The sequence below is a fragment of the Podarcis liolepis genome, assembly GCF_965112155.1.
Source record: "Podarcis liolepis genome assembly, chromosome: 8".
NCBI classification, from domain to species: domain Eukaryota; kingdom Metazoa; phylum Chordata; class Lepidosauria; order Squamata; family Lacertidae; genus Podarcis; species Podarcis liolepis.
The window spans coordinates 44,280,537-44,296,225 of NC_139560.1; the positions used below are offsets into that span (position 1 = coordinate 44,280,537).

The 15,689-nt window shown below is 42.2% G+C and overlaps 1 protein-coding gene across 4 annotated transcripts in view; it reads right to left on the bottom strand.

The window, feature by feature from the left end:
* TAF4B (TATA-box binding protein associated factor 4b) overlaps nucleotides 1–15,689 on the bottom strand; it is a 52,187-nt gene that overhangs the window by 31,734 nt on the left and 4,764 nt on the right. For 2 of the 4 annotated variants that reach the window (XM_083517737.1, XM_083517735.1), the window contains exons 2-8: nucleotides 8,466–8,614; nucleotides 7,767–7,871; nucleotides 6,560–6,727; nucleotides 6,349–6,471; nucleotides 5,135–5,224; nucleotides 3,831–4,487; nucleotides 1,810–1,942 (exon numbers count right to left, since the gene is read on the bottom strand). In XM_083517737.1, the coding sequence (XP_083373863.1) occupies nucleotides 1,810–1,942; nucleotides 3,831–4,487; nucleotides 5,135–5,224; nucleotides 6,349–6,471; nucleotides 6,560–6,727; nucleotides 7,767–7,871; nucleotides 8,466–8,614 (1,425 nt within the window). Of the gene's footprint in view, nucleotides 1–1,809; nucleotides 1,943–3,830; nucleotides 4,488–5,134; nucleotides 5,225–6,348; nucleotides 6,472–6,559; nucleotides 6,728–7,766; nucleotides 7,872–8,465; nucleotides 8,615–10,681; nucleotides 10,856–15,689 lie in introns of those variants that run through there. The other 2 variants (XM_083517738.1, XM_083517736.1) reach the window with 2 other exon arrangements.

Below are 15,689 nucleotides of genomic sequence, written 5' to 3' on the forward strand. Positions count from 1 at the left end.
TTGCTTCAAGGTCAAAATGCAGTTCCCATACACATTATCTGCTCGAGTTATTTTATCAGGACATGGGACACCTGGACAACTGTGCTATAGCCAAGAATATTCCAACATCAAAGGTATCTGTAACTGTTGCCTTTAACAAAGGCTGCTCCCTCTTGTAATTAAGACAACTCTCCAAGTGATTTTCAAGACAACTGCTTTTAGCACAGTTAATACATTTGCTGTGCAAGGTCCAGGCATCTTTCTTAAAGGTTGTGGATGGGTCAATGGATAGTACTGTGCCAATATTCAAGAGGTAGCATCTATCACTGGGAAAATGCACTTCTGGTATTCAGGATATCATGAGAAAGCTTAGGGGAAATGGTACAAGCCTGGGCAAACAGCTCCTCCTCAAAACTCCTGGCCACCTTCTAGTGTGGCCAAGAAGACAGAACAGAAGCTTTTGCTTATTCACAGTGTAGTGTTACATCTTAACCCTAAAATGGTTAATGTTATAGATGGTTTGTAACGGAAAGTAGAGCTTTGAACTCCTTGTTGAGAGGAGGGGAACTTCAGGAGCCCGAGGCTCATCCGGGTTCATTCCTATCATCATAAAACCATCATGATAGCCAAAGCTCAGCTATCATAAACAAATACTGGAATTTGTTTTTCCATGTATCATGGCACCTATTATTTACATATTCATAGTTCAGACTTTCATAAAAACATCAAATTGGTATACAACATTTAGGAATACAATCCACACATTCATAAAAACATTAAAAACCAACAACAAATACTGAAAGGTTAAAAAGAGATAATTCATCTTAAAAACATAGTTTTCAAAAGACATTGGAAAATAGCAAGAAATGGTTCCTCTGAATCTCTACTGGACGTGAGTTCTACAGGTCTGGAACTGCCACACCCAAGGTCTGGCTCATAGTAAAGGCCAAAGAAACATCAGAGGTAAGTGGAACCACTAGAAGTTCCTCATCAGAGGATCTGAGTGATCCAGATGGAACATAGAATCAGACAAACTCTTAATGTATTTTTGGCCCAAGTTGTTTACAACTTTGAGCCTGGAAAATTGGCAACAAGTGCCGGTTTCTTAGCAGCTGAGTAACATGTTGCAATTAACTACAGTGTGCAACATTAACAGAGATGCCCAAGCCTACCTTATCCCCGTTTAAAACATTTTTGTGAACCTGGTGACTTCAGAGTTGAATTACTGCAGCCAAGCAACTCTATGTGGGGCTTCCTTTGTGCTTCACCCAGAAACTGCTGTTAGTGAATACAGCTGCAGTTCACTTGCTGACAGGAATGAGAATCTGTCAGCATGCAACACCCCTGCTCAGAGATCTGCAGTGGTTGTCATTTTCCTAACTGGCCAAGTTCAAGGTGTTACTATTGGTATATAAAGCCCTTAATGGCTAGGAAGCAGTTCACTTCCATGATCACCTTAAACCAAATGTGCCCACTCAACCACTTTGATATGTGGAACTGGCGCCATTACAGGTGCCACATAATACTAGTTCCAGAGCTGTAAGAAAACAAACTTTGGACACTTTGGAATTCCCCGTTTATTGACATCAGACAAAACATTGAGCTGTACCACTGAAATGAAGGACACTCACCAAGCAGAGAGATACATTTTGTAAAGTGGAAACAGCATGGTGTGCACTTTGTGGTTCAAATCAATTTTTATTTTATTTTATTTATTTATTGAATTTATATACTGCCCTATACCCGGAGGTCTCAAGGCAGTTCACAGAAAACTATCCAAGCTATGGTTTGGGCATGAGGTCTGAAATCAGCCAGATAACTGAACTGTACCTGCAGGAAGCTGACTAGACTGGATCAATGTGTTTAATGGCATTTTTTCACCTGATTTGTTCACAGCATGGAGTGAAGCCTGTTCGAGTGTGACCACTTTTTTCAAGATACTTCCTGAAGGCTGCTGGACTATCTGGAAAAGTTACACATAAAAGTACTCAGCACACATTGCAAACATAAACAGTCACAATATTAGATCAAGTTAGTCATGCACATGAAAGTGCGACACTTGCATCAGGGCTGACCAAGTCATCCAAGATCAAGCTTGTAAACGACATTAGCATGTCAAATGGCTTTAAGAAGTCCGACTGCACTCCCCCCTCTTTCAGCAATTATGGGTACAATCATATTGGCAGGACACGTGCTTTGTGAGCATTCCAATACAAACTTATTTGCACACTTAAAAGACACCGATAGAACCACTGCTCAGTGTTCTCCCTTCTATCAGAGGTGCCAAAGTTTGCAATATGGAACAGGCCCTTCCCAGTGGCACCAATGAGATTATGAAACTTTCTCCCCTTGGTCTTTCCTGTTTAGGACAGCTGGAATTTGCTTCAGAAAGGATTTGTGGATCTAGTGAATTTATGAACTTGTGTCAAACCGCTGGTGCTCCTCTTCAATTTTTTTACTGTTTTATTGGCCGTTTGATGTTGGTTTAAACACATGAAACTGCTTTGGGGATAATGTCAAAAAGCAGGATGAAATTATCTTAAATAAATCTGTTTGATCATAAAATGAGATCAAAGCTACCTACTGCTACGACTCAAAAGGGCAAATATCAGAAGCCATTTTGCCATGGCTCACAGTTAAAGACATTATGTACCCCCAATGTTTTACAAGACCAAAAGTGCCTTCTAACCTCTCCTGCTCCCATATATTCAACAGCTTTCCAGAATACTAACAAGTCTGATGCAGGGGTTCTGTGGTGAAGTTTGAATGGTGTCAACTTTATGCCAAAAGCAGGAAATGCTTAACCCCACCCCCACCCCAAACGTGAAAAAATAAAAAATCAGGGTAAAACTGTTCCATTTCCATGGGAGGAAATTAGATTCTTCCCAGTGACATGAACCTCTAGAAATAAGAACTAGATGGGCATTTTAAAACTGCCAAGCGAAATATTGACGTTTTCTTCAACTTTGGATCTCCAGCTGGACTACAGATCCCATCATCTGCTGTCACTTAGCCCTAACTCTCAGGAATTATTAAAGCACTGCCTCCCACAGGAGCAAGTAACATAGCTTAACTATGTGCTGCATGAAGTAGTGCTTTCTTTTATCTTTCTGTGAAAGGTTTCCTGCTCTCCTTATCAAACAGAAAATAACTGCACAGTAACTTTAACATCTCCTTCAGTTGGTAGATCAGGGAGAAAAGGGATATCCAACAACAGTACCTATGGTGACTTCAAATGAGACAGACTTAGCAGTGGGGAGCTGAGTCAACCATCACCATTCAACATTTGTACAGCCCTTGAACATTCAAAGTATGTAACATAGTCTTTAATCCGTACAATAACCCAGTAAAGTAGACCGTATTCCCCCAATCTGTATTATGGGAATGAGGCCGAGATATAATGGTCTGTCTATGGTCAAGTACACAGAATGGGTGAACTGTGCAAACACACACCCAGTTCAAGTATTCATGCTCAGTAAAGTTCTGGTATTGGAATGCTTAGTTTACATTGCCAAATACCTAGAAAGCTGCTCTGTTTAGTATCTGCCAGAGTTTTATTCATGGAGATGGGTGCTAAACATTGAGTGGACTACTATCAGACAGATATATTCCTCAATGTTGCTTAGTACTCACATATCTCCATACTGCCCCTTTCCTCATATATTAACCTTTTAAAATGGACATCTCAGGTGTCAAGTTATGCAAGGTACGTAAGGGGCAAATGCACAAGTGCCATTTTAATTACTTGCTGATAAACTGCCTTTGAATTGCTGGCTCATCTGAACTGCTAAGGTTAGCAAACTTCAGAGCTTTACAGATCAAGAGCAAGATAAACTTATCAACTGCTTTACCTTTACAGCCTGTGACGTCTGAGCTGAATGGGAAAGGACAGAACTGGGGTGGACAACTCTGATAGTGATTGGTTTCCCAGCAACTGGCATTATGGATTGGAGAGATGCGGTCACTGCTGTTGTAGCAGTTGCTGCAGCAGTAGTCAAGGTTGGCTTCAGAGCTTGTAGAGATGTTGCTGCAGCAGAAGATGGCGGCTTTACAGAACTAGGAGCAGCAAATGCAGGTGATGACGACATTGCAGGGGCATGGACTGGTTTCACAACCTGGAGAGAAGTGGTACCAGTTGCCACCATTGCAGTGGAGGAGACTGGATGTACAGCTCTCACAGTAGTCGGTTTAGTGGAGGGAACGGGACTGGCACCTTGAAGGGAGAGTGTCCCTGACAAAACAGGAGTGGTCTGAACAAGCTGAAGAGAACCAGATCCTCTTGTCACTCCTGATGTACAGAGGACTGGGCCTGAAGTCTGTTGGGAGGGTATCCCCGTCGGAATTTTAAGAGAGGTCACAGTCACAGGAGTGCTGGCAGCAGGTACCAAAGAAGCGGATGATGCTGTGCTACAAATAGGAGGAGCTGTTTGTGGTCCTGATTGTTGAAGACACTGCCGTATAAAGGCCTGTGCGTCAGGCATTAATTGCCGTAAGGCAAGCATACTTTTCTACGCAAGGAAGAAAGCAATAGAAAAAAATTAAGATCCTGCATTTTCCTTCCACCATTGACACTGCACTGTGTCTCATTGAACAGTATCAATGTCACCGATAAAACATTAAAAAAAAACTAGCAGACCAGAGACCAGCTAAACAATACAAATTATCACATCTGATCGTCAAGGAAGCTTCCTAAAGTTCAGGCTGTTTGTCTTTGCAATCATTAACAAATCTGCACTTTGACAGGAGACCTAAGCACACTGGACAACATCCCAGACACATTTCTGAAGCTGGTCCTGAAGTCCTGCTCTTGTTGCATGTGTGAGAAGCCACAAGAACCTGAATGGGCAGGAAGTTTCCCCTGAATGGGTAGAAGTTAACCAAATGGTACATGCAGGTTTGTGCCAGCTAGCCTCACACTAGATGGTCCAATATCACAGACATGGGGGTCCCATTTCTTATCAAAACACCATGGAGGCATGGACAGAATTTCACTGGAAGGGCTCACTTTCCCACACCAACCACTTCATGTTGAGTCCCAGTGTGTTTTGCTTTACAAATTAATTCTCCTGACATTTCAAAACAACCTTTCACCCAACCATCAAGGACCATCACCACTTTGATACTTAAAATGGGGAGCAAATTCATTTAGACATACCTTGAGAAAAGGGAGAAGATAGGGCTGAGGGGAAGACTTTAGCTCAATGTACAGTTTTCTAGTAAATTCTTCTGGTTCCATTTTGGCTTCCTAGATAGGAAAGGAAATGGTTGCACAAATGTAACGTGTCGTTTCTCCAGATGTGCCTAAACTGAACCCACCAATTCACTAACTTTCCAGTACTAACAATTTCACACACTGAATATTCTATTCAACAATTAAATTGAAGAAAGTGTACAGTATCAGCAGGCTCCCAAAAGGAATCTAAGATGAATTCTTCACTGTTTAAGAACCAGCAACTGTGGGCAATAAGTTAGATTTCTAAGTTGTTACTACAAACTTGGAAATGCACCAAGGTGGTAAAAAAAATTGTGCAATATTTCTGCCACATGACTAGAGAGACAGACTGCAGAGAGTCAAATTTCTACTAGTTTGTATCCAGAAGCAGCTAATTTGTATTTGCTGCATGTGCTACTATAACAGGCAGTATTTAACTTGCCTATTCTGAACATGCTCAGGAAAAGCAAAAACAGAGCTACAGAAGCATTGCCATGTCATACACTCTACACCAATCACTCTGTAAAAAAGAATGGGATCAGCTTCTGGAAATTATGACACTCCAACATTAATGAGCATGCTGCAGAAGCCTAAAAGCTTTGCAAATGCTAGGTATGCCATTTCCCGGACATATCTGGGGTTCGACCATTGGAAATAGTCTGTGCGGAATTTCCAAAAATCACTAAAAATGTCCAAGAAAACCCAGACATATGGGAACTGTCAGATTTTTCACTTTTTGAAATAGGTCAACCCTATATGCAAACTCATTTTGCAACCAAGACTTCCCTGTTTAAGGCACATGCATATCTAAACATGATATAGAAAAACTTATTGGGGGAAAAGGAGCCTTTCATTGTTTGAGAGGTCTGCAAGAGTGGCTCACATTATGGTGAGAATCCTGCATCCCTCTGAATGTTGTCCCAGTACTCAAGCTAGGACTGGAACATTGGCCTGCAGCCAGGCTGCCTGATGACTGGGATCCTTGCCTTATGCCATGCCCCACTGTGCACTGTAGCCAATGACGTTGTGGCCTCTAGTATGCCCCCATGTACTTAATCCATCCCGTACTTCACACCTTATTTCCTGTGTGCACACAAATCACTTCTGAGTAAATACATTTAGGATCAGGGCACAAATACTTGCAGATGAACTTTTACCAACAGACTTTGTACCAGGTTCTTCACATTCTGCCCCATTTCAGGTGCTTGAGGCCCACTGGATGCCAGTTTTATTAGTGTTGCTAGGAAGTTTTTGCACTTTTCCACATTTTCCAGCATTTCCTGATAGGAAGCCAAAAGAGTAAATTAACTTCTGTTCAGTTCTGAAATACTGGGAAAGGTAGGCAATCTTAGACTACTTTGCACTTACTTTAGAGATGCTGGCCTGTGCTACTGGCCTACTTTCTGTGTCAGGGACTGGCTTTGTAGCAAGAGAGGGCACAGAACAATCAGAAACAGGAGGCTTTGCCACTGGTCCGGTAATCAAGGACTTTGCAGCCACAACTGTGGTGCTGCTATTATTTGTTGATGCTATTGACTGGAAGAAATTAAACATTTAAGTAGCTAGATTCAATTCTGACAGGAAAAAGCAAAACCAAAGCTGCTACATTAATATTAGTATCAGGAAGGCACCTTTGTTCTACTGGTGTTGGTGTCTACTACCCTCCAACACAACTTTCCAACAATGTCTCCCATTCACACTTTTAGGAGAAAGCAAACAGATACACATAACATCATGCATGCAGATTAGCTCATGTGAACCTACATTTAGATTTAGCAATAACGATTTTGTCTGACAGATAGTAATCCTAACAACCGTGCACATTTCCATCAACCACCAGAAGCTGAGAATGACCATCACTGAAGAGAGCTCATAAAGCAGTGTTTATAGGTATTTATTGCTTTACTGCAATTAATGCTTTATTGCAGTCAGATTCAGGCATTAGACACTACCATAGGCTGGGGAATAAGGATGACTAACCCAATCCATATGGCAACTTGAATGAGGCAGATGACTAGGGAGGGGGGCAGTTTTCCTATTCCTCAGTATGTTTTGAGTTACATTGGCAAGTGCACCATTAAGGTAAAGGTAAAGGGACCCCTGACCATTAGGTCCAGTCGTGACCGACTCTGGGGTTGCAGCGCTCATCTCGCTTTATTGGCCGAGGGAGCCGGCGTACAGCTTCCGGGTCATGTGGCCAGCATGACTAAGCTGCTTCTGGCGAACCAGAGCAGCGCACGGAAACACCGTTTACCTTCCCGCCGGAGAGGTACCTATTTATCTACTTGCACTTTGACGTGCTTTTGAACTGCTAGGTTGGCAGGAGAAGTAATGAGCAACGGGAACTCACCCCATCACGGGGATTCGAAGCGCCGACCTTCTGATCGGCAAGTCCTAGGCTCTATGGTTTAACCCACAGTGCCACCCGCGTCCCACAAAGTGCACCATTGGGTACATGTAAAAAATTTAAAGAGATACACACAGCATGATTTATAAAGCCACCTTGCCATTTATTAGATTTGTGACTCATTGGGCTAAAATGTTTAAGTGCCAGAAAATAACAAGGAGGTCATACCTGGATTACAGCAGGCTTCTTAACATTTGAATTAACAGAAGGTGTTGTCCAAGTCACTGCTGTATGAGGAGCAGCTGATACTTTCAGTACTTGAGTTCCAGAATTCTTTCAGAAAGATGATAGAAAATTTATTGTTAGGTAAAAGCCTCAAAATGAAATCTTGGGTAAGTGGCCAAGCACCATTTCCTTCTAACTGGACACATCAATGTTATCGGTCCCAATTCAAGTAGGCTGGGCAAAAGTCTTTTCTAAACAGGAAGATGCAAACAATGCAGAAGAGGATCCAGTAGCATGCCAAGTAGAGAAGGCTTCTTTCTATGGATAGGCAGAAATGCTATGACTTAAGAAGCATTTCAGGCTATGACTGTTCAAGTGTTTTTATTTCTAAGTATTGAAATTTTCCCATCCATGTAGTAACAATGATAGCTGGTATGAGCAAGTTGAATGCAGAGGAAAGAACAGAAAATCACTGTACTATATAGGCAATTAAGGCTTGCTTAACATTTTAAAGTTATTTAATCTCCTACTTATGAGCAAGTGGTGCCAGCAGAAAATGGAAATGATTCCTGCATCTAGACTAGATTCACTTCACTGCTGCACCCACATCCCTGAGAAAGACATACACTGACCCAAGTCCTGTGAAAAGCTATAGTAGCAGAAGAAACACACAACAAAACTGCTATTACAGAGGTAATTTACCTGTACAGTCTGTATTTTGACTGTAGGTGCATTTGCAGGCAATGATTGTCGTACAATTGGGTTCTTTTGGGCCTGGCTTTGAACTTGAGCAAGTGCTTGTTGGGACAGCAGCATCAGCTGTCCAGTGCTGCTTCTGACAAGAACCGTTCCTGCAGGAAAGAAGATACTATCAGATCCTTCCACTGTACATTCTTAAGAGCAAGTACATAAATCTGAGTTTGTATAGTCCAAACTTTTAAGCAAGAAATCAGCAGAATAAACAGTACATGAATTATGCAATATTACAGTGCTTCTATAGTACTGCACACTTCCCTTCTAGGCTCCTCTGTTTAAACAGCAGACTTCTACATTCCTGCTGTGCTCCAGTTAGTGTTATGACAGACGTAGCTTATTGTTTGACCTTTTAAAAATCCATCAAACATATTTAAGAATAAATTCTGAATTGGTTTAGTTTAGTCATGCATCTCTGCTCTCGCAGCTTGCAATATAGAGATGTTAAGACACGCCACACCACAATGTTAGTCCTGCTTTTGGCAACGGCTTCTGTGTTAAATATTTTTTAATTACACATATTTATAACCCTCCCCCTTTCACTCAGGGGTCCGAGGGCAGGGTACAAACACTTAAAAACCACAAATATATAAAATCAACACAAAACAATCATGAACGAAATCAAACGGCAACAACAACAAAATGAAAATGCAGCCAGGAGAAACGAGTCAAAATGCTCCTCACACCCAGCCCCAAAGGTCTGGACAAAGGTGTGTTTTCACCTGCCTTTGAAAAGGCCAAAATGTTGGAGCATGATGCACCCAAGGGGAGGTCCTACCATACTTAAAAAGTAATTGTCATAGTCTTGATAGACAATGCTGTGTGACTGCACACTTCTGAGACCACCTATGTGTTTCTTTTTAGGCAAGAAATCTCATGCTTGATATTCTTCACCAGACAAGGTTCATTCTAAAAAAAAAAGGTGAGGGCCTTCTTTTGCTCAAATCAGGAATTTTTAATTAGATACACAACTCTAGAATCTAACATTTTAATACCGATTTTAAGGCACTTATCCACATTTATGATATTAAAGTAGTAAGGGGAAGTCTGCCTCATAGGCACACACCCCTCCCCAGAGAGCCAGTGTGGTGTAGTGGTTAAGAGCGGTAGACTCGTAATCTGGGGAACCGGGTTTGCGTCTCCGCTCCTCCACATGCAGCTGCTGGGTGACCTTGGGCCAGTCACACTTCTTTGAAGTCTCTCAGCCCCACTCACCTCACAGAGTGTTTGTTGTGGGGGAGGAAAGGAAAGGAGAATGTTAGCCGCTTTGAGACTCCTTCGGGTAGTGATAAAGCAGGATATCAAATCCAAACTCCTCTTCTTAATCCTACTTCCACAAACTATTCACCGCTGGAACAGGGGCATGTTGCCAACAACAGGATTTAACCCAGCCCTAGTGCCCATTAGCTGATATCACAAGCCCCACATTTGGGGGAAATGGCATTGCAAGCCAAGATTGTCCTATGGCAAATGTTCCCCACCCCTGCTAAATATACTTTTTAATAAGGCTTCCAACTCATCCATGAAAGGGCCAAGAAACCATGCAGAAAGGTATGTTCCTCCTTTCCACATAGGGGCGGTGAGCGTTTAAAGTTACAATAATTTCAGGAGTAATAGCTGGGTACTTGTTAAATCCTCTAAATGGTAGGTGCCGTTAGAGAACAAGAACTTAGAGAGCTGAAAGTGCTGCTCTATTGTCACCTCTAACCAAGGCAGCTTGAAAACCAACATGAAACCTTGTGAAGCTTGTTTGTTTCTAAAGAGAGTGGTATGGCTGTCTATTACAATGCTATCAAGTGATCCTTCTTTCAAAAACCCCTTTAACTCTAGGGAGAAACAACTGTCTCAAAGCTCTTGACACCCCCACCAATGCTTCCCTCAGCTATTCTGCAGGTAGCAAATCGAGAGCCTAACAAAGGCCAGCCTTTGATATCTTCTCTCAGCTACAGACCACTGCTAGAGAAAAGGTTTGATTGGTATGTGTAGTTCCAAGTTGGGGGAGGAAGAAGGATCCGAGACAGCCTGGAAGGATAAACTAGAGCACAAGTAACAGAAGAGAAGGCAGAAGAAAGAAAAGAGGAGGGGGACTGGTAAACATACGTGGAAACTCTGCAGAACCAGAGCAGCACACGGAAATGCCATTTACCTTCCCGCCGCAGTGGTACCTGTTTATCTACTTGTATTTTGACGTGCTTTCGAACTGCTAGGTTGGCAGGAGCAGGGACCAGGCAATGGGAGCTCACCCCGTCACGGGGATTCGAACCACCGACCTTCTGATCGGCAAGTCCTAGGTTCTGTGGTTTAACCCACAGCGCCACCCGAGTCCCTCAAAAAAAAAAAAAGAGTAGCAGTAGATAAAAAGAGGAAGGAAGAAACATCCAAGTGTTTCCAACCATCAGCAACTCCCAAAGATGTGGGTAAAGAAGTGCTGGGTACAGGAGTATCAATGAAGGCAAAATTGCAAATTAGGGGTCTGATGCTCATCTGCAATTTGCAAGCCTGAAACTGCAATCCTAAACACACATGTCTAAATAAGCTTACAGAGCAAGCTGACACTTATTCATAAGTATGCATGCACAGGACCTAGCTGTAAACACACATACACACACCAAAAATGCTTTGACATCTCAGTACAAAATGCACAATCTACATAGGGTGTAGATTGCCTGGGTGCCACAAAGCTTTGGTGCCTTTGTTCTACTTTCTACCCTACATTTATTTTTCACTTGTATACATGGGCTGCATAAAAGGCCAAGAGGCACTTTTCGCATCATGTGTCCAAATGTCCTTAAGAGCGAAGCATATGGCTCTGCAATAGTTATAATCCTGTCCGCTAACTGCAACATAGTTGTACAACACTGCCATCTAATGGTGCAGCAAGTTAAGTGTGTGTTTTCCCTTCATGAAATTCTAAGCATATATCACAAGTGCCTGAGAACATGAATTATCTAGCGCTAGTCTACAACACTTGCCCACATTTGAACACCTGCCTGGAAAAACAATTCTAGGGTTGAACCAAAACAAGCGCTCTGTGTGGTGGCCTGATGTCTGTTGCCTTAGAACAGCTGCATAGGAGGCTGGGTGTCCCTGAGGATAGAAAGGAAGGGGACAGTGCACATCTGGAAGAATCCCAAGAACAGGTAAGCAACACATTAACAAAAGAAAACCTATTTGCTACTTCTCTCCACAGGAGGCAGTGTTTGGTAATGGCAACAAAAGTGTCACTGCGCAGGTACCCTGGCTATTGCTATATTGCTCATCAGCTTTGAAAATCTTTCTAATAACTGCTAAACTCGCCCACCCACCCCAAACCAGGAATTATCTGAACAGAACTATTTGTGCAGTAGTTTGTATATACTTCTGCTTTGGTTTTCAAAGCAAAAAGCTATTATTGAGCCAGAGAACTTAAGATCAATTTTAATATTTCCCTCTGTTGCCTCCACTTACCCGTTCCTGCATTTTAGACAGGCATGGGGAAGAATAACTACGAAAGTAAGTTGCGGAGCACACTCAGGTCCTCAAAACACAACCCAGTAAAATGCTACTGAGTGGCTTAATCAGCTGAGACCTCTACAAAGGCACTTATGACAAGTTCCCTTTGAATGCTAAAGGCCGAAAGTTCAATGGTTCGCATCGTAAGATTTGGGAAATTAGGAGGGGTGGGGATTTTTTTTTAGAAATTGGGAAATTCTTAATTGGATAAATTTCCTATGCATCAGAAAACTTTCTGAAACCCTTGAGAAAGCCCCTAATGTTTTAGCCTTTCCTCATAGCAGAAAGTTCAGACCCCACATTCTTAAAATGTGAAATTAAGGTTTTTTCTGCTACAACTTACATCACTTTACACTTGCTTACACATAATTGCATTTGCCATTCTACCACCCATTCACTACATTTGGACAGATCATTTAGAGCTCTTCACAACCCATTTGTTTTACCCACCCTGAACAATTTAGTGCCATCAGCAAACTTGGCTACCCTGCCCCTGCTCAAGGGCAACCTTTGACCAACCTGGTGCTCTCAGGTGTAGACTATGATGCCCATCACCCCCCACAGCCTCACTGGCTGCAGCTGATGTGAGGAGAGGTCCAGTTCAAGTATCTGGAGGGCACCAGGTTGGGGAATGTTGCTCTTTAGAGTCTGGCTCATAAGCTTCCACAATTTTGCTGTTTCAGAGCACCAGCCTTTGCTGACTACAAAGCAGAAAATGTTACTTCCCAATTCTTCAGCCAAGTTCAAGCATAGTTACCTTAGTGAGTAATGACAATAATAGTGTGGAAGAACCACTATTCCCAGTGCAGAATGCACATAAGTTCTTTCAGTACATTATTAATCCTGTATAATAAATACAACTTTCTCAATAGCAGGCCCCTCCACAACTCTGGAATACCCTGGCCTTTGAGGTGCAATCAGTACCAATGACAACAGACTTTTGACAGCATGTAAAAAGTGACTTTTCACCCAAAAGTGGTGCCGGTGTATTTGATGATTTAGTAAGTTGTAGTTTAAAGAAATACTGCTTTATTGTGTTTGTGTGTTCAACTGTATGAACAATGAATAATGGTAGTATTTTAAATAAACATCCTACTGACTTTGTGAAATTATTATTCGTGTGTGACTAAACGTCTGTGTTTGATCAGAGGCTCTTCTTGAAGGTTGCCTTGAGCCTTTTGAGACACAGGGCACACTTGCAGCAACTTTTCATCTTGTATGCTGCTGTCCTCTCCCCGCCCCCCTTCACCCATTCATTTTTTTCTGTGATGACACAACACTCTTGACACTCCCTGCAAGATAGTTAAGAGAATTGCAGCTCTAGCCTGTACTAATAGTTGCCACCAGCATTTTAGACATCCCCAGTCTAGACCCAGGGAAACCCTGATCTGCAGTATTTTTTAAGGGGAAGGGGCAAACTGCATCCAACTCCCCAGAGCAGTCAAGCACATGTGCTATTCAGCCAACTGTTTACAAAAGGAGTCAAAAGAAGCAAGTTGCAGAAACAGTAGCAAACAGAAAGCAAGAAAAAGTAGCAACCAAACAGAAAACAGTAGCAAACAGAAAGAAAAAACAAAACCCAGTAATTTCTAGACAACCTTGCTGATACAATTTCTAATTTGGTTTCAGCAACTTGCATACAGCCAGCCTTATAGTTAAGCACTAGCCTGCTGGTGGTCCATATGCTGCTCATTACAGACTTTACTGTGGGTCACATGGACTTTACAGTGCAGTGGAGCGTCTACCCAATATTATATTTTACCCTCTTTTTTGACACTATTGCAGAATCCCATTTTTATTAATTGACAAGTTTAGCTGATTTAAAAATGCAAAACTAAAACGATGCCCCCAATTAATCAGAATGATTTGTCTTAAATGTACGAATACTATCAGCATTATGGAAGAGGCATTATTCCCCAGTAGAAGGGGATGATTCTTCCACGATAATGACTACTGTAGCTCATGCTTGCATCTAAACAAAAATTTCTTCAAAAAATAGAGAGTGCATGTGTTAATTAGGTAATTGTCCTAGTCCTCACATAAGTCACTTTTAATGCCAAAGCACAGTAAGTAGATTTCATCCTATGCTATCCCTAGAGATGCGTGTACAGGTTCTTACTTGTCTGCCACTCTCTGGATTTTTTTTAAGACACAGAGGGAGACTGCAGATGCATAAATTCATGCTGCCAATTTAAACTGTTGTAGAAAGCATGACAAAATCTGGAAACCATCAGCACAGTTGGGTTACATAATTGCATTTTGTCTGGAATAAAGGAAATCACCGTGGTAGACAGGCAAAGGTAGCGACAAGGACAAACAAGCTTTGCCTACATATGGCAATCCATTGAGGCTGAGCATTCAAGGATGTCTCGCTCATGTGGGTTGCAATATCAGCTACTGTTTTCAAGGCAGTGCAATCTTAGAAAAACAAAAAATATTATGGCTATGTCCAACGGTGATGTGGGACTTTCTGGAAAATTTTGAATCAGATGATGCCTCTTCGACCTAAATTGATGGTTTGATGTATCACGCTTAACTAAAGGTAAAGGTAAAGGTACCCCTGCCCGTACGGGCCAGTCTTGCCAGACTCTGGGGTTGTGCGCCCATCTCACTCAAGAGGCCGGGGGCCAGCGCTGTCTGGAGACACTTCCGGGTCACGTGGCCAGCGTGACATCGCTGCTCTGGCGAGCCAGAGCCGCACACGGAAACGCCGTTTACCTTCCCGCTAGAAAGCAGTCCCTATTTATCTACTTGCACCCAGGGGTGCTTTCGAACTGCTAGGTTGGCAGGCGCTGGGACCGAGCAACGGGAGCGCACCCCGCCGCGGGGATTCGAACCGCCGACCTTTCGATCGGCAAGCCCTAGGTGCTGAGGCTTTTACCCACAGCGCCACCCGCGTCCCCACGCTTAACTACATTATTAAAAAAGAAGAAAAAAGGAGCTCCATGTTAATTTAACATGCTGTATAAAAACCTCAACTCTTTCCAGCAGCTCAAAATAGATGAATAGAAATATTTGATTAAGAACGTGTTATGTTTCAATAAAAATAATGAGAGTTTTGACTGTATTTAAATGCTTGTAAACACTATTCTATAGCAGCCTCTATTCCCTGGAACTCCCTTCCATAGGAAAGCCATATGGTACATGGTTTGATTTTTTAGGAAGGGCAGTTAATTTTTTTGCTGATTGGACCAGCTCTTGCAGCCCTCATTATTTGGGGTGCTGTGAATTTCTGTACACATGGGATTTTGTTTCTTCTCCTTCCCTAATGCACCCCTGCAAAAAAAAAAAAAAAAATCTGCTCTGGAGGGTCACCCAAAACCCTCTAGAGCTGATTTTAAGGGTGTACATGGACTGCAGAGAAATAAGAAGTTCAACTGCATGTCCAGAAATCTTAGTGAGCAGATATGCAGCTTTTGATACAGCTCCAAAATATTTTAAGATGTTACAATTCACACACATTAGACTTGAGGGGGGAAATTAAGGTGTCGAATACTCATTTTAGCATGCTAGAATACCTGTTTGCATAAGTAATTGTGTTTTCTTGGGAACAGTCATAAGAAATCACGACTTTGGTTGCACATTTTACTAGCATTATTATTCATTCTAGCTGCCTAGCTCAGCATGTATTTTTTTCATGCAGCTAATCTCATGAAACAATGAATTTCTAAAACTGAAAAC